The sequence below is a fragment of the Cydia strobilella genome, chromosome 21, assembly GCF_947568885.1.
Source record: "Cydia strobilella chromosome 21, ilCydStro3.1, whole genome shotgun sequence".
NCBI lineage: Eukaryota > Metazoa > Arthropoda > Insecta > Lepidoptera > Tortricidae > Cydia > Cydia strobilella.
The window spans coordinates 10644352-10657362 of record NC_086061.1 but is presented as its reverse complement, the minus strand read 5'-3'; the positions used below and the strand labels follow the sequence as shown (position 1 = coordinate 10657362).

At 36.2% G+C, this 13011-nt stretch overlaps 1 protein-coding gene across 10 annotated transcripts in view; it reads left to right on the top strand.

Annotated features, from left to right (window-relative positions):
* LOC134750950 (oxysterol-binding protein-related protein 3-like) overlaps nt 1–13011 on the top strand; it is a 61510-nt gene that overhangs the window by 30651 nt on the left and 17848 nt on the right. For 6 of the 10 annotated variants that reach the window (XM_063686232.1, XM_063686231.1, XM_063686223.1 and 3 more), the window contains 4 exons: nt 2943–2978; nt 9859–10031; nt 11451–11565; nt 12072–12160. In XM_063686232.1, the coding sequence (XP_063542302.1) occupies nt 2943–2978; nt 9859–10031; nt 11451–11565; nt 12072–12160 (413 nt within the window). The remainder of the gene's footprint in view (nt 1–2942; nt 2979–9858; nt 10032–11450; nt 11566–12071; nt 12161–13011) is intronic. The other 4 variants (XM_063686228.1, XM_063686226.1, XM_063686230.1 and 1 more) reach the window with 3 other exon arrangements.

The window sequence follows — 13011 nt, the reverse complement described above, 5'->3', positions numbered from 1 at the left end:
GATATTAGCTAATCCCGTTGAGAAAGTAGTTTAAGTGGTATCTTATCTAATATACTAAAAAACCCCTGGAAGATAGATGTATTGTCCCTTAATGTTAGATGTGGAAGTGGTAGATGCTTCGTAACGCTATTTGGGTATTAAAATGTGCACTACAACAAAATTTGTGACGTTTTCAACCAAAAGGTACCACATTGTCGGTTGTCGATAAGGTTGATTTCTAATTGAAGTTATATGGAAATAGCGCCTTACTGACAAGCGACAATAAGTAGCCAAGAACCTCACCATATATCACCGAAGGGGTAGGGGAGGGGGGGGGGTTAAAAAAGGAGCCAAAAAACCTCGCGTGATTTGTGCACAAGCCCAAAACAAATGAAGTGTCTCTATTGGTTCTTAACAAATACATCCCCCGCAAACAAGCCTCGCATATCTCTTGTGGAAACGCAGCCTTACGGCTCAGCCACGACAATGCGCGACTGGCGACGGCGGCGGCGACAACCATAGGTGGGGACCAAAGATAGATATAACTCCGTAATAGATGGATACAGTCTAAGGAAAAAAGGTGCCTCGAAAATCAAGAAAATTTGATTCTCGTTCAGAGGGCGCTACTAGTTTTGGCCTACAGTCGTATAGATGGCGTTGACGGTTTCGTTTGTTATTTAACAATTTTAACGCATATCAGTGAAAGAACATGGGTCAAAATCATAAAAATAATTAATGCAAATAAAAAAAATCATTTATCTATATTTAAATACATTTTATCGTATTTTTATAAATCTTTATTTTTAGTTTTAAAGTGTGTCGACAGATGGCAGTGAATTTACTGGGGTTACAAAATTTACTATGACAGTACCGCTCTAGTATAAGTTACTCTATGGTGGGGACGAAAGGTCTCTGTGTCTCGCTCCAACCTATGGTTGCCGCCGCCGTCGTCAGTCGCGCAACGTCGTGGCCGAGCCGTTAGAAACAATTTTTCTTTAAATCCATTGGGGTCATTTTATTCAATGTTGTACACTTAACATTTTGACGGTTCCGTACCCAAAGGGTAAAAACGGGAACTTATTACTATAGACTTCGCTGTCTGTCTGTCCGTCTGTCACCAGGCTGTATCTCATAAACCGTGATAGCTAGATAGTTGAAATTCTCACAGATGATGTCTTCTGTTGCCGCTATAAAAACAAATACTAAAAACAGAATAAAATAAATATTTAAGTGGGGCTCCCATACAACAAACGTGATTTTTTTTGCGTAATGATACGGAACCCTTCGTGCGCGAGTCCGACTCGCACTTGGCCGGTATTATTTCGTATAATATCAACCTAGAATTGCGAGCTCTTTCCATCCTAATTGGAGAAGAAAAGAGTCCCATTGGGTTTGAGATTTGTGTGATCTCTCACCACATGCGGATTTAGTGAAAGTATCTAAAAAAACCGGCCAAGTGCGAGTCGCACAGTTAGACACACAAAAACGGCAAAAAAACCACGTTTGTTGTATGGGAGCCCCACTTAAATATTAATTTTATTCTGTTTTTAGGATTTGTTGTTATAGTGGCAACAGAAATACATCATCTGTGAAAATTTCAACTCTCTAGGTGTCACGGTTGATGAGATACAGCCTGGTGACAGACAGACGGACAGCGGAGTCTTAGTAATAGGGTCCCATTTTTACCCTTTGGGTACGGAACCCTAATAGTGCATATTTTAACGCCCAGACATTTTGTGTTTGTTTATAGGGAAAAATACCTACAATCCCAATCCCGAATCCTGTCCCGAAGAACCTTCCCAAAATTATTTGAACACGAAGTGACTCAAGATTTGTACTCAAATAGTTTTGATTTTGTAATCGTCTGTTTTTAAATGGTAACGAAATCGTGTAAGTTATTTATTGTCCAAATAAAATTTGAAGTGCACTTGTTTTAGTAAATTAGCAATATAAAAAGTATCACAATACTGCTGGCTGGGAGACAATCTCTATAGTGCCTGAGTGACAAATAATGGCGTCATACATGTGACCACTACCTAATTTGCAAAATCTAAATTATAACTATACCACGAGTCATACGTACACGTGTGCTATATCAAACGAAAGGTTATTAAATATATTATGATTCGTTAATACATTATTTATAAAAAATAAAGTATTCAAGCATTTATTCACACAAAAATAAAGTACTTTGAAATTATGTCTTGTCAAGGATTCTACGAGATCGGTAAGTTCTCAAGTCGCATGGTTCAGACTGCGATCACTTGTCAAGTTTTCAGGCTAAGAATGGGTAGTTCAGAATGATTGCTTTCCCAAAATGTACGAAAGACGAACAGTCATATTTAAACTGTATTGCAGACAAATAAGGTTAGTATTAGCATTGACTCAAATTCATAACTTACGTTCTGAATATGTGACGTTTTCAACCAAAAGGTACCACATTGTCGCTTGTCGATAAGGTTGATTTCTAATTGAAGCGACAATAAGTACCCTTTTGGTTGAAAATGGCACATATAATGCTTTCCTTGCGTAAATGTATTTCTTTAAATGTCACACTTTCCGAAAATGTAGAATCAATCCAGTTTTCTAAAAAATGCGTCGATAGGGTGTTAAAGGAAACTGGACATTTTTGAAAAGTGAACATTTCGAGAAACTTGATAAACCGGAAAAGTGGATAAATTTTGCTTTTCATTTAAGTCGAATACTATATGCAATAGTGCTTTGCGAAAGTGATTATTTTGAATTTAAACCAACTAAACTGGGCATGTCAAGCTAATGTCATGAATGGCTTGGCTACTGTCACTGCTGGGCCAAATAATGTGAGCATTTTCGCTAAGAACTATAAATGCTAGGAATAATCAAACATAGTATGCTCGGATGTCATGTTTAGCCTCGTTCAAACTGTGTGACCCATCTTACGCTAAATTTCACCAACTCTAATGTACTTTTCTGTTAACTTACAGCGTTTCTTTCAACATTTCTGGCCTCTACTTTAGTTCGTAAGACCCTTTTTATTTTTATTTCACCCCTCTTTTGATCCTTTTACACTTCCACCATTGTACATTTTATGCCAATATTATAAATAGTATTTTGTGTGGACTGCCAGACTAACTGATTACATGTTTTATGTCGTCATATTTAACCCTTAAATGCATATTGTTGCCAAATGTATACAAAGCATTGGACAGCTCACAGATTCCTAGTTCCTACATCCAAATAACTAAATAAAAACATTTTTTTTCAGCCAAAAAAATCATGCATGGGTTAAATCTACTTTAATGTCTCATAAAGTATTATCTTCATCTCTTTTTCACGTATTGACTAGCAATATAAATAAGTAATAATGGCCAACCTTATTTTCTGTTTTAAAATTGCTATACCAAAGCTATTAGAGTTAGACCAAGAAAAGTCTGCAGAGATTTTGACAGCACACGCAGAGCCAGTGTTATTTATACGTCATAATTTCATAAGTTTACGTTTAAAATAACACCTACACTGTGCTGTCCAAATCTCTGCAGACCACTCTTGGTTTGACTACTAAGAAAACCTCTAAAGATAAAAAAGACGGTGATCTTACATATCCGTTTATATAATGTACGGTCAAGAATGTCAAGACATTTCTTTGCCACTTCGTTCCTTGTCACAGTGACAATAACATGAGATCCCTAGCTTCTCTCATATTTCTTTCTTGACAAGATACAAAGTAGAAGAGAAATCAATTTCCTTGACTGTAAGGAACTTATGGAAAGTTTCATGATCATAAGATGTCTTATACATTCGCCATTAGATATATCGGAGCGGCCGAGGGGCTCATATATATCTGAACACGCACTCTAACGCCTTGACAATGAGGGCTATCGTTTTTTTGCTCACCAGTTGGCGCCTCTGTTGATGGTGGTCCAAAAGACTAAAGAACAGCTGTCAGTCTTTGAAGTGACAAGTGACATTTGACATTTCGAACTTTGCGAAGACCACCATCTACACTAGCGCTAGCGGCGAATTCATACGCGTTAGCCCTCATAGAGGCGTGTTCAGATATTTGTGAGCACTTGGCCGCTCCGATATATCTGATGGCGATTGTACCTATGGCTATTCATACAAGATATTACTTATTACACGATACACGCTCGCTACATCGGTTTGATTTAACGAAAGGGTTCCAATGTACAAACAATCCGATACATGATTTGTTTTCTTGCTTGGTATTCTAGAATTAGTAACATTTATACGAAATCAAACGGACACATACTCATATCTTATTTATCACTTTTTTATTTTATTAGATAACTTTCTGTGACTAGTACCTTTTAAATTGTGTTAATTTAATTGATCGTTGAATTTGAGTGTCTCACTATACATGTATATTTTTTCTAACAAAAAAAAAACTTAACGAAGTTTAATTTTCGATCTATATGTACCTATTCTAGTTCAAAATTGATCAATATTATTTTTATTACTCTTTCAAAGTGGCAAAGTGTGATGGGTCGGCAAAAATCAAATTATATGCTTAACGTACTTCACCAGCGCATTCTTGAAGGAATGGCCAGATACAGCACAGGGCCGAGATCAGTGGAGAAATTGGGAGAAACCTTTGCCCAGCAGTGTATTAATAATAAGTTAGGTATTTAACTAACTTAGCGGTTTCACTCACGTGTTTATAGTTACTCGCGCGACATGTTTCGGAAACAGGCTCTCCGAGCGCTAAGTTAGTTAAGTTAATATGTCTCACGATAGTTTAAATTCGAAGTTGGGTGTTTCGTTGTTGGTTCTCTTTTCTACGACGTATTTTCCATAAAGATACTCGTTTTGAGATGAAGTTATAGCGGCCTTGATCGTATCTCGCTTGCCCATTATCTACTGATAACGTATCTATTGATCTACTCTCCGTCATGCAGGTATTGCAAGCTATTTTCAATCTTATCGCAATGCAGTAAATATGTCGTCATATGCAACGTTTAATTTTTTACGGATATCAAATTAGAGATGAGCCAATGTTTGAAGCTGTCTTCATATTTTAGTTATTTTCCTATACATTAAAATTTTTATGATACCTTTATTGCGACTGAACTATCTAATTAGAGATGAATGAGTACTAGTTTTTTTAGTAAAATCATACATGCTTGTTACCTGTACTTTTTTTATTGCAAAAAACGGTTTTAGTATATTAGTTTTCTCTAAAAATACACATTGCAACACTATTATCTAATCTCGCTTGAATCTGTTATTATAATTTACGCTCTATTTGAACGCTTTAATGTCTAAATTGCTATAGATATAGATGATATAATTTTAGTCAGGCCTTGTGATGTTATTCATTGTTTTGCCTCTATGATTAGCGGTAGTGAACAATTTTAAGTTATTTTTATTTATTTTAGTGGTAGCGGAGTCGAAATATTTTAAATTGATTATCGATAAATTATAGTGTCTAAAACATGTCAAGCGACAGTGGTGGTGCTGGCTACATAATACCAATAGCCAAAATATTGTGTCAGTATATTTTCGAGTTTTTAAGAGAATGTGAAGAACAGAATATAAGTGAGTTTTTCAATAATGGTAATATTTTATTTAATATATTGTTACGAATCGTTCGAAAATATACTCAGTTTCGATCCTGTATTCGTAAGGATAGATAGCGAATATTTGTATTAAAAATTAACTTCACAGTTTTATATTATATAATTTATTTTAACGTCTCAATATGTTCACATAATTAATTTAATTCATATTGCATGTTTTTTAACTAAAACATTCAATGATATTATAATTTAAGTCTCAATGTTCTGATTTTAATATGGCAATTTTGTATTCAAGACTTTTGACAGTTAGGGCTTTCAAAAACTCACCATTCATTCTCTCGATTCCTAACGACAATCCACTTTTGCCACTTTTTGTACTTCTTCGTAGTTTAGAAAGTAAACCAGCATTTTAAACTACAGTCCACTCTTATTTCACCACCTAAACAACACCTGAGACCAGCGAAGATTTTACAATATTGTTGTGTTTGTCTCTGTAATGCCTTTATTTTAGGCATTTTTTTCTCAATCGAGAATAATAAAGTATTTATGCCATTTGCCTTCCTCACATTTTGTGTGAGACCTGATTTGAAGCTTGAGGCATATCCTTTTAAAAGTTAGGTAATCGAGAGAGAAACAACAGTACCTTCCTAAAAAAACGGTTCACGGCAATATCTGTGGAAACATTTTCATATTCCTGATAATGAACTATTACTGAATGAAACTTGCTAAAGGGTTACCACGGAAGACCAGCGTCAAGGTATTCAAAAGGTACTTACCTTGAAATTGAAACTAAGCTGAGTGGAAACCTTTTCAGTGACGTTTTAAACCTTTTTGTGACTGGTTTTTAGGGTTCCGTACCCAAAGGGTAAAAACGGGACCCTATTACCATAGAGTAACTTATACTAGAGCGGTACTGTCATAGTAAATTTTGTAACCCCAGTAAATTCACTGCCATTGTCGACACACTTTAAAACTAAAAATGAAGATTTATAAAAATATGATAGAATGTATTTAAATATAGATAAATGATTTTTTTTATTTGCATTAATTATTTTTATGATTTTGACCCATGTTCTTTCACTGATATGCGTTAAAATTGTTAAATAACAAACGAAACCGTCAACGCCATCTATACGACTGTAGGCCAAAACTAGTAGCGCCCTCTGAACGAAAATCAAATTTTCTTGATTTTCGAGGCACGTTTTTTCCTTAGACTGTATCTATCTATTACGGAGTTATATCTATCTTTGCTATTACTAAGACTCCGCTGTCCGTCTGTCTGTCAGCAGGTTGTATTTCATGAACCGTGATAGCTAGACAGTTGAAATTTTCACAGATGATGTATTTCTGTTGCCGCTGTAACAACAAATACTAAAAAGTGTGGAACCCTCGGTGCGCGAGTCCGACTCGCACTTGGCCGGTTTTTGTTAAAATCTTGTTGTTTAAGCGTCGTGAATAAATTGTATTCTATTCTATTACTAGCTATTGCTAAAATCTAAGTGCACTATACCTACAAATCTTTCTAAAAGTGTTTAAAGCCTATAAATATTCTTCAATTAATCAAGTCCTGAATGTGGTGTGATTAGAATTGGTAACATCTAGGTCATCGGTGTTCCATTGCAGCCAACACCGTGACCTCCCGGCATTGCGTGCAAGGTACATTGAGTAGTGTAGAATTAACGAACCATTCACATACCTTAACTCGTTGTAGTAAGGTTTATGTTTGTTTACATTGTGTAAAGAGCTTGTAGTGCAATATATCTACCAATAATATACCTTAAATCAATGGATTAAAGGTTACGAATGGTTAGACATGCAACTGCGTAGCGGCACTAGTTTAGCGCGGATATAGCCTCACTGAATATAGATAATTTTAGATTGCGTTACAACCACCATTCTAAAAAGCTGTATTTCCTATTACAGAAAAGAATTTTCGTCGCTTTCCCAAAATGTTCACTTTCGGAGGAAATCTCATTCTCGAACCACGATGTTTAGGAGGTTGTACATTTTGGGAAAGCATGCTTTTTTTCGGGATAGTGGTTGTTCTAAATTCTAAATCGAAGACATAATATAATCATGGTTTAAAATGCTATGATATCGTCAGAATCATAATAGTAAATAGAAGTAAACTTATAGATAATCTATAAGGTATCGGCACTGAACCTTTTTAACACAATTAGCTTCATGCATGAAGTTTGAACGAAATATGTTTTATTCGGATGTTTGTTACCGTTATATCATGTTACAAATGCATTTCCGTTTTTAAATTACCATTTAATTACTTAAAATTATAAATAAAAAGTACAAAAATTTGCCCGCGAAAAGCTAGTGAGCGAAACGCTCGAAACGCCACGTGACGTCATACGTTCGACAGATTAGTGTCATTAGTAGCAAACGTCAGTTGGGCCGCCCAACGTGTGACGTCATCACGCTCTGTCGAATTCGCGCCAAAAATTATGAGCGTTTCAACCGCTCAAAAATTTTCAACATTTTAAATAGTTTTTAATAAAATAATGTTAAGGTTTACAAAAGTATTTTTATCATTTCCGGTGTTCCAACGATATAAATTATGAATCCAAAAATAAAAATAAATTCATGCATGGAGCTAATTAGTTAATGTTTAGATTTTAGAGCCATACCTTTTCGGTTGCAACTTTTTGTACATTAGAAAGAAATAGAATAGAAATCCTAATTTATTATTTATATAATTTTACTTACAGTTTGTACTGTATTAACAAAATGGAGGAATTATATTGCTATTAAGTTCACTTCTAAAATTCTACGTAAACTAAATAACTACAGGAATCTATTGGCCAATTATCTACATTTAATGTAAGTTTATTTGCAGTAAATATTTTATTCAAGTATATGTATATATATACTTTAAAAAAATATTTACTGCAAACTGTTATATATATATATATATATATATATATATAATGGTTTTTCAAATAATAGCTTCTTGTATATACCAACCCAATAATCATTATGATCATTTCATTGGAACCTGCATGATTTTCTTTTGTTTATTCTGCGTCATTAGTTTAGGTTATACTTCCTTACTGTTTTTCACATAGCATACTAGTTCAGATATTTAGATACCGTATGTTGTTAATTTCTTTCGTTTATTATAGAAAAATTAGAAGGATAATATGTAAAAAAAATATAACCAAATGCAGCTTTTTAATTCTAGTAGATAGAGTATGCTTGACTAATTTAATTGCATACATAGATTTAAATGACCTCAAAGCTTGACTTTTAGTCTAAAAATAATATGTAAGTAAATAAAAAAAAATGAAAATAAATAATTTTATATAAAATTAGAGTTAGTTAGTCATAATATGTCAATTAATGTATATATATTAACGCGAGCGCCAATAATGAATTCCCATAGCCTCATTAAAATCAAATAACACCTATCATAAAAATCGCAACAATAAAATACCACAATAGAATTTTAAGTGTTCAGCCGGGCTAGCACATGATTGGCGCGAGAGTATCTCGACGCGACATAGACTACCCGTCCCCCTTTAATTCATACAGTTAGTAAAAGACGGGTAGTCTATCTCGCGGCGAGATACTGTCGCGCCAATCATGTGCTCGGCCTACTGAACTGTTTTATTTCATATACAATATGGAAAGTAATTTCGTAGCATACTTTTGAAATAAAACTATGAAAACGGATTATATCGCGTATATTGAATTTATAAAGGGGTCCACTGACTATCAGTCCGCCGGACGATATCGGGCTGTCAGAACAAAAATTTGACAGTTCCGAACAACTGACAGGCCGATATCGTCCGGCGGACTGATAGTCAGTGGGCCCCTTAATACATCCCGACGTTTCGAACCCTTTACAGCGTTCGTGGTCAACGGGTGACTGAGGAAAAAACAACAAAGTGCAAAAATACCCACATACTAAAAATAATGAACCATCATAGACTATAAACTTTAAGGCTGGTTGTACATGCAAAATCGGTTCATAAGGCTAGTTATATAATACAATTATTTTCAATAAAAATATAAATTCAAAATATTTATCAGTACGGTTTTTACTCACTATTATTTTTAGTCGCTTTTGGCAACATGTTTCGGATTCTTTGGGAATCCATCCTTAGGCACGAGTGTCCGCGGCGGTTGTACGTTGTGAATCCGAAACATGTCGCCAAAAGCGACTAAAAATAATAGTGAGTAAAAACCGTACTGATAAATATTTTGAAATATGTCTCACGATAGTTTAAGTGAAAAATATAAATTCAATATACGCGATATAATCCGTTTTCATAGTTTTATTTCATGAGTAACTATCGCGGTAACCGAAGACAATATTCGTAGCATACTTATTAATCAAATCCTCTTCTAGCATGCGCAGCTGCTCGCCCGCAGTCCCTACCTGGTGCGGAAGCCCTAAGCGTGGGCACCGGCGGAGGCCCAACATCATTGACGAGCTTAACACCCGACCACCAGCTGAGAGAAGACTTCACTATATTGGCTAAAGATTTGGTGACGAATTTGAAGACTGTCGTCTCTACTTTGGTAAGATTTATACATACAGACATTTATATATCATAGACATATATATACTTCGCATCTGATCTGAGACGTGGGCGCTAACGATGGGCCTCATAAGAAGGCTCAAGGTCACGCAAAGGGCAATGGAGAGAGCTATGCTCGGGGTTTCTCTGCGTGATAGAGTCAGAAATGATGATATCTGCAGTAGAACTAGGGTCACCGACATAGCTCGCAGAATTGCAAAATTAAGTGGCAGTGGGCGGGGCACATTACTCGCAGAACTGATGGCCGGTGGGGCCGGAAGGTTCTGGAGTGGCGTCCGCGTACCGGAAGACGAACGGGCGGTAGGCCTCCAACGAGATGGAGCGACGACCTGGTGAAGGTCGCGGGAATTCGGTGGTTGCGAGCGGCACAGGATCGGTCGGAGTGGCGAGCCTTGGGGAGGCCTATGTCCAGCAGTGGACGTATATCGGCTGACATGATGATGATGATGATATATACTTCGTAAAGACTGGCCTTAAGCACTACGAATGGGGCCGTATTGGAGTCAAAATCGCATTTAGTTACACCAGCGTACTCAGTCGTGTGGCGAATTGCGCAGTGGAAGCACCATTGGTGTAAACAAAGTAGGTATAAGCGTATGCATAGTATATAACTATATGCATAGTATGCATAGTATATAACTATGTTTTTTTTTAAATCATTGAAGTAAATGGGGAAGACTTAAAATTACCTACCGTCCAACAATGTTTACCACTACATTTTTGCAAATAATAGTACATTATTGCCGAGGTTCGGAAGTAGCTACTTGCTGGCTAAGGATTCGTTTTAAACGGACGACCTTGGGAGTCCGTTTAATTGAATCCGAAGCCAGCAAGTAGCCTTCCAGCCGAGTCATATATGGTGCTTTTCTCAAAAATGGCGCCATAAATACAAATATAATAGAAATATTTTACATAAGCAACGTTCTTATGTATATATTTTCACAGAAAAAAGTAAAAAGATTTGCTTTGCCGCCTTTTTATTCTTTTAATTAAAAATAGAAGTGTATTTTTCTGCTGAAAATACGCCAACCCATTTGAGACACCTAAATAGTCGCGGTACCAACATTATAATAATAACTACTGATCATCTGTTTGGCTGTTTAATGGACCTATGCCTTCATTTGATATGGCCACTTCAACTTTTAAAAAGTTTGGAACTCGAAAAATAATGGAATTTGTATGCAACATTGCAGTCCCAAAATCGAGACTGCAATGTTTTTAACTTTTTAATTTTTTGACTGACCATAAACTACGCTCTGCGCGACCTACTTTTTAACCGGCAACGTCGACTTTGCCGTCCATTTTTGAGAAAATATATTTTATCTTATCTTAAGAGGCTTGCAAATCCACTGATTGAAGATTTAGAGAACTCCATGTCAACCGTGTTGCCTCATCGTAGGTGGTGGAACGCGGGCGGCTCCGCGCCGCCATGGAGGCGGCTGAGACGCCGGTGGCGGGCGGCGTGGTGGCGGCGTTGCGGACCAACCTCAGCTCCGCGCTGCAACAGAATTCTGGTGAGCACTGTTTAAAATGTAAACATTGTAGGGTAGGTGCGTTAGTTTTCGTCCAGCTCTAGTTTCCCACACACAAAGCAGTGGAACGTAGCTTGCCTTATTCAAGAACGTATCGCAATGACAATCTGGCTAATCCTTGAACCGCCGCATTTCAAAACGGCCCTGTTTTTGATAACAGCTAGCCGTAATATTGTATACAATAGGGATATAATCAAGCTTTTCAATCTCGCACCTTACTTAGGTAACTCAGCAAGCTTCGTTGCCTAAACACGGTACTCGACTCGACTGAAAAACTCTATTATATCACGATTGTATAAAATACTATTGTGAAGTAAATGTCGGCCCCTTTCTGGTTGTGAAAAGTTGTACAAAACATATGTCGCTATCTAGTTCGTAATCTAGTTCGTTTGGTTCAGGGCCACGATGTTTTTATTTTCCACAATCAATGACTCTGCTTGTAATATACATGTTAACACAAAGTACCTATAAAATAATGACGTATGAAGTGGTAAACACAGAACTGCGCTCACGGCTGTCGCGGATCCACGATGCGTCAGACCTCGCCGAGATATCGTCCGTCAACAACTCGGATCAAGTAAGTATAAATACCTATGTAATCATCGCACTTAAACTATAGTGATACATATTTCAAGATATTTATCAGTACGGTTTTTACTCACTATAATTTTTAGTCGCTTTTGGCGACATGTTTCGGATTCTTTGGGAATCCATCCTCAGGCACGAGTGTCCGCGGCGGTTGTACGTCGTGCACTGACGTACAACCGCCGCGGACACTAAAAATAATAGTGAGTAAAAACCGTACTGATAAATATTATGTAATCATCGTTCCTTTAATTATTTGCCACACTGGATGCGTTCTGCGGTCAGCGATCAGGTCAAACCCGCATTATTGACAGTAACCTTTGAAGTTGAAGCTTGACCTGACCGCTGTCCGCAGAACGCATCCAGTGTGGCAAATCCTTTGTATGTCTTTGGGCAAATGGTTCCTCTTATAAGCGAGATGAAAATGCAGGAATATTCTCGAAAGTTTCTAAAACTTACAAGATAATTTAAAACAAGTTGCCATTTAAATAGATTCTTGTGGGAACTATAAATAATAATAATAAGGCGAAATATTATATAATAATCACAAATTATTTAGATAGGCAGAAGGAATACAAACAAAGCCTGAATTTATTAAGGTCTTGACATCTTTTCGTTGTTTACTAAATTTAAATTTCTGAGAACATCGTTCCTTGTCACAGTGTCATTTAATTTTTTACCTTAATTTTTAATTTAATTTTTGATTTTAACGTTGACATTTTGTTCTTAATATTTTTTTTCTGATTCTGACATGTAACTGATTTAATTTAATTATTTTTACTTTTTAATCGTTGACATTTTTCTTTATTATTTATAATTGACTAATTCATGTTTATTTTGGAA